This window comes from Micropterus dolomieu, linkage group LG03, assembly GCF_021292245.1.
Source record: "Micropterus dolomieu isolate WLL.071019.BEF.003 ecotype Adirondacks linkage group LG03, ASM2129224v1, whole genome shotgun sequence".
Classification (NCBI taxonomy): domain Eukaryota; kingdom Metazoa; phylum Chordata; class Actinopteri; order Centrarchiformes; family Centrarchidae; genus Micropterus; species Micropterus dolomieu.
In genome coordinates, this window is record NC_060152.1 from 35,233,452 (window position 1) to 35,239,211 (window position 5,760).

General features: G+C 48.7%; 1 protein-coding gene across 2 annotated transcripts in view; it reads right to left on the reverse strand.

Annotated features, from left to right (window-relative positions):
• The window catches only part of arhgef2 (rho/rac guanine nucleotide exchange factor (GEF) 2), a 33,170-nt gene that overhangs the window by 6,828 nt on the left and 20,582 nt on the right, over positions 1–5,760 (reverse strand). For both annotated transcript variants that reach the window (XM_046044924.1, XM_046044925.1), the window contains exons 13-21: positions 3,111–3,283; positions 2,504–2,571; positions 2,191–2,415; positions 2,039–2,116; positions 1,864–1,913; positions 1,595–1,636; positions 1,345–1,395; positions 533–829; positions 292–448 (exon numbers count right to left, since the gene is read on the reverse strand). In XM_046044924.1, coding sequence (XP_045900880.1) covers positions 292–448; positions 533–829; positions 1,345–1,395; positions 1,595–1,636; positions 1,864–1,913; positions 2,039–2,116; positions 2,191–2,415; positions 2,504–2,571; positions 3,111–3,283 — 1,141 coding nt within the window. The remainder of the gene's footprint in view (positions 1–291; positions 449–532; positions 830–1,344; positions 1,396–1,594; positions 1,637–1,863; positions 1,914–2,038; positions 2,117–2,190; positions 2,416–2,503; positions 2,572–3,110; positions 3,284–5,760) is intronic.

The following is a 5,760-nucleotide window of genomic DNA, read 5'->3' on the forward strand; positions in this document are numbered from 1 at the left end:
GTTCATTACAACGTACCCTACTTCACCAGCGCAGACCGTGGTTCACTAGCGCAGACCATGGTTCACTACAACAGACCCTGGTTCACTACGACAGACCCTGGTTCACTACGACAGACCACGGTTCACTACGACAGACCCTGGTTCACTACGACAGACCCTGGTTCACTACGACAGACGCCAGTTCACTATGACGTATCTTACTTCACTAGTACTAGCATTACTATCCTATAATAACAATGATTCCAGTTATATATTAATGATTAATAATGCTGATTGATGAGTTGAACTGACCTCTGGGGCTGTCAGAGCGAGGAGAGATCCTCATCACCTCCTCCTCTTCCTCCTCGTTTCCTTCCTGGACGCCGTCTAATTGGTCAACTGGATCCTGGCTGGCCAATGGGGCGAGGGGTCGGGGCTCCAGTTCCCTGCTGCCACGCCTTCTGCTCACCTGCAGACACAGATGCTTCAGGTTATCTTATTTAGTTCAGTTTATTCACGAGAGTCAGACACTTTTGTAAAACACCTGATCTACCTGTTCTCCCTTAATGACATCACTGATCTCTCCATTACTCCTCTTCCTGCTCCTTGGCTCCGCCCCCTCTCTGGTTGACTCCTCCCCTCTCAGACGAAGCCGTGTCACTTCCTCCTGCAGCAGCTCCACCTGCCGCTGCAGCAGTACCGCCTCTCCACTGGCGTCCAGCCCTGTGTCCCGGGACATCGACCGACTTAAGCGGGACCCGGGGGCGGGGCCAGAGCCTGGCGTAGATATGGGGGTATTGCCTGTTCTGAGTGACAGCTCCAGGATTGAGTCCTGTCGAATCACAGCAGCCTGGGGGTGGAGTCAATGAGTTAGAAGGCTGATACATCCCTTTATGTACTGAAGGATAATTGTATATATATATATACTATATTAGGGCAGTCCCCAACTAAGGATTTACATAGTCGAATCAGAATCGTCAAGTCCTGCCTATAGTCGACTGACACGAATCATATGTGTTTTTGTGTGCGGCGATTGCGAGCGCGGGAGGGTACACAGAATAGCTCCGCTATTGCAGAGCTGCAGTCTCTATTCATTCAACTTACACTGTAAATTTTCAGCTAAACTATAATATATATATACACACACACACACAAATATATATATATATACATATATATATATATATACACACACACATATATATACATATACATATATATACATATACACATATACATATATATATATATGTGTGTATATGTGTGTGTATACGTGTATACACACACACACACACACACACACACACACACACAGTAAATCACCGTATGAACAATAAACATGTAAACAACTTCCTGTTGTCATACCTGCAGGGCGTGAAGATGCGTGCTCAGACTGACCAATCGCTGACGGACTTCCTGTGGAGAGAACAGGTGTCGGCTGTTAATAGCAGCTCTGATTGGACAGAAACCGGGTGCACAAAACACAGCTGGATCACAGCTTTTTATTGACATCCTGGAATTTCAGCGTCGTGTTAAAATAAACAGTTTGACTTGATGAGGAGGGAACACATGAGGAGGGAGGAGCGAGGAAACATGAGTCAGAGACGGTCGTTACCTCATTAAGGGTCCGTTCATGCAGTTGGTTCCCGTTTCGGTCCTGAGAGAAAAAAGCATAAACTCAGTGTCGCTCCTTTTTACTTTGTTCTAACTTTGTTCTGTTCGGTCACATTAAACGTAACTGAATTTTTTATTATCTGTTGCCATGGAAACAACATAGCCAAAAAGGCGTTGATGAACAAACGTGAGAACATTACCTCTCTATCAGACAAATGTAGGATCGAATATATTAAAGGAAGCTTCAGTCTGAGGTTAAAGGTGATTTACCTTTGAGGAGCTGCTGTTCAGCTCACCGTTCAGAGAACCAGAGTCTCCATCTGAGAGAGAAACAGAGACACAAAGAGAGATACTCAGATCACAGGTTGGACAGGTGTGGACAGGTGTGGACAGATACGGACAGGTATAGTCAAATATGGACAGGTGTGGACAGATGTGGACTCACTGCTCAGCTCCTGGTTGCCATTGGTCCCGGTGGGTCTCTGGATATTGGAGTTCAGCAGCAGCTCCGTCAGTTTGTCCACTGAAACACAGAACGAGGCGTCTCAGTCTCAGTCTGATGTTTTCTTTCAGAAGAAAACTGAAAATGAAACTCACCTTCTGCGATGGAGGAGGTGAGGAGCGGCTCGGCCTGAGGAGCGTGAGGAGTGTCGGCTCTGAACAGGTTCCTGCAGGAGCAGGAGGACTTAGATGAGGAGATGCTGAGCTCCAATTCTCCTTCTTCTGCTCCTCCTCTTCCTGTCGCCTCCACAAAGTCAGCAAACAGAGTGACTCGCTCCTGCAGGAGCTCCAGCACCTCCCTGTCCTTCTGCTGAATGTCAGCTGGAGAAACAGATTGTACTAATTATTGTTCATGACCACAAGACCACAAGAACAAGGAGGAGGGGAGGAGGTGGAGGAGGTGCTGTACCTCTGAGTCTGCGCAGTAAAGCTTTGTCTTCAGTCTCGATGAGAGGAAACTCGTCTCTGGATGGACAGCTGCAGATAAAACACAGGATACTGTGAAGTACTGAGTACTAATACTTACATGAGAACTACACAGACTTCCACAGTACTATTAACCTGAGTACTACATGTTACTACTGATGTTTCACCAACAGCTCAAAGACAAATAATATCTGACTCAGTGACTCGGCTTCAGAACAAACCGGGTCTGAACCAGGACCCGCTGTGGTCTAGGCGTTAAGATGCAGACCAGGACCTGCAGGGGTCCCTTCGAATCCACCTGTGTTGTTTCTTCCCCCAAATAGATCTACATCTGCAGATAAAACTCTGGACCCAGTCTCAGTGGGAACTGGTCTACCAGGCTGGTCCTGCTAGCCCCTCCTACAGGCTGCAGAACTCATTACAGCTGATCTCAGCAGTTGTCTGTCCTGAAGGGGGCGCTAGAAGACAGACCTGAAGATCCTCAGGAGAGCAGGAGGGACAGAGACATGTACCTCACTGAAGACCACCTAAGGACCTGTCACCACACCAAACACCACAGTTCCACCCCTACAGAGTACTGCAGTACTGACCTGAGAGCAGTCTGCTGGATGCGGCTCATCCAGGTCCTGTGGTCATCTTTGGAAGAAGCGTACAGCTCGTACATCTCTGGAGGGGTGGAGGAACTGATCAGATACATTCCTCGCTCCTGATTGGCTATGTCTCTGACGATCAGGTTATTCAGAGAGACCACTGGAGACTTGTCCTGAGACAGAGAGAGGTGAGACAGACAGGTGAGACATGCAGGTGAGACATGCGGGTGGACAGACAGGTCTGCCTGCCGTGGAATTTCCCATGATGCACTGAGCTCCTCTCTCCTCTCCTTTCTCTCCCTCTGTATGCAACCTCATCCCATTATTGCATGTTACTAACACAACTTCTCCCCTTTCCGGTAGTCTTGTGCTTTCTCGTCCCTCTCCTCTCTCCTCCTATCACTTCCTGCAGGTGTTTCTGGCTCTGGAGCCAGAAATTCTCGATTTGAGCCCTCCTTGGATGAGTCTGGATGACTGACAGCTTTTCTGAGCTGTGTCCAGGAGATCCTCAGTGCCCGACATGGTGGCAACCAAAGAACCAGCGGTGACAGAAGAAGGATTATTTTTGTTTGGAGATTGTTAATTTGTCTATAGAACCTAGGAAAGATATAAATTCAGGTATAATCTAGGTATGATGCAAATTAGTGACAACAGGCATAAATGAGAAACCAATGGTTACTAGGTACGTATCGAATATGCACAAACAGGCATCGGGGGAATAAATAGGCTATCTAGCTGCAGCCTGAAAAGAAGCGGTGTGATGCGTACAGTATTTGCAACAATCGGCGTTAAGGGGTTAAGCTGATTGGGGAATCCTGAAGGAGCAGCAGATATCAGGAGGCCAGAAGGACTGCAGCTCCAGTGGGGGGAGTTTGGGGAGGCCTCGTAACGGGTCTGACAAACCGTCAGATGACTCACAGGAAGAAACTTGAGGAAGACAGGACGGTGAGCTCAGTGCAGAACCACCTTCCTTCCTGTTGAAAGGAGCTGAGCTGGTCCAGTATCTGATTTGGACGCCAACAGGATGATGCAGGGATTATATATTCAATTCAATTCAATTTTATTTATATAGCGCCAAATCACAACAACAGTTATCTCACAGAGCTTTTCATAAAAGAGCAGGTCTAGACCGTACTCTGTGATGATATTTACAGAAGCCCAACAGTTCCCACCAAGAGCAAGCACTAGGCGACAGAGGCAAGGAAAAACTTCCTTTTAAGAGGCAGAAACCTCGAGCAGAACCATGGCTCAGGGTGGGCGGCCATCTGCCTCGACCGGTTGGGGTGAGAGAGAGAGAGAGAGAGAAAGAGAGAGAGAAAGAGAGAGAGAGAGAGAGAGAGAGACCTGAGCCAACAATTCAAGACCCTCAAGAAGGAGCTGGGTTTGTTTGTCCTGCTCCCATCATGACCTGGACCTATATATGTGGCTGTATCTGAGTGGGTTGCCCACAAATTTCTGGGTTGGCGGTTCTATCCCAGGCTCCTCCTTTCCACAGTTGGCAAGATACTGAACCCTGAGTTGCTCCTGATGGACAGGCCTTACAGTGTGTGTGATTGGATGAGAGGACAATTGCCCATTATTTCCTCATTTGGCAAGCAGTTTTATCAAAAGTGACATTATGGTAGAAAAGATGAAAGATGGATGGAGAGAACAGGAGGAGAGACACAAGGAGGTGCAACTGTGACCAGGTGAGACTCACCAATGATGCAAAAGTGAACTTCTGATCTTTCTCCTGAAGAAAAACCAGGATGTCTGACATCAGGAGGACCAGCACATCTGGAGACAAACATACAGAGGTTGGTATAAGCTCCACCCACATATCATCAAGGCAGGTAAACAGGTCATACAGCCTCCTCCACCTTTCATCCTGGAGCCCTGGACCTTCCAGAGAAGCGTCCCCTCGTGGAGGAGTCTCCTCCTCAGCAGCTCTCCTCCTCTGAACACTCCACCTCCTCGGACCTCTGCCTGGGCCCGAGGGTCCAGACGGGCCTGGATCTCCTGCAGCCTCCTGGTTCGGTCCAGCTCCAACACCTCCTTGTCCACAGAGCTGATCAGCTCCTTCAGTAGGTGCAGTGCCCGGCTCAGAGCCTGTGCCTCCTCCTCCTGTCTGCCTGCAGGAAGGGAACATCAGAGGTCAGGGATCAGTGGCTATTAAAAGTCAGAGGTTATTAATGCCTGGAATCCACCGGAAACGGTTCTGACTTGCCGCGCTGGAACTTGCAGACATATATAAACTGGGCCCCACTGGAACTCGTATATAAACTGGGCGGCACTGGAACTCATCTGCAGACGTATATAAACTGGGCCGCACTGGAACTCGTCTGCAGACATATATAAACTGGGCCCCACTGGAACTCGTCTGCAGACGTATATAAACTGGGCCCCACTGGAACTCGTATATAAACTGGGCCGCACTGGAACTCGTCTGCAGACGTATATAAACTGGGCCGCACTGGAACTCGTCTGCAGACGTATATAAACTGGGCCCCACTGGAACTCGTATATAAACTGGGCCGCACTGGAACTCGTCTGCAGACGTATATAAACTGGGCCCCACTGGAACTCGTCTGCAGACGGGCCGCACTGGAACTCGTCTGCAGACGTATATAAACTGGGCCCCACTGGAACTCGTATATAAACTGGGCCCACT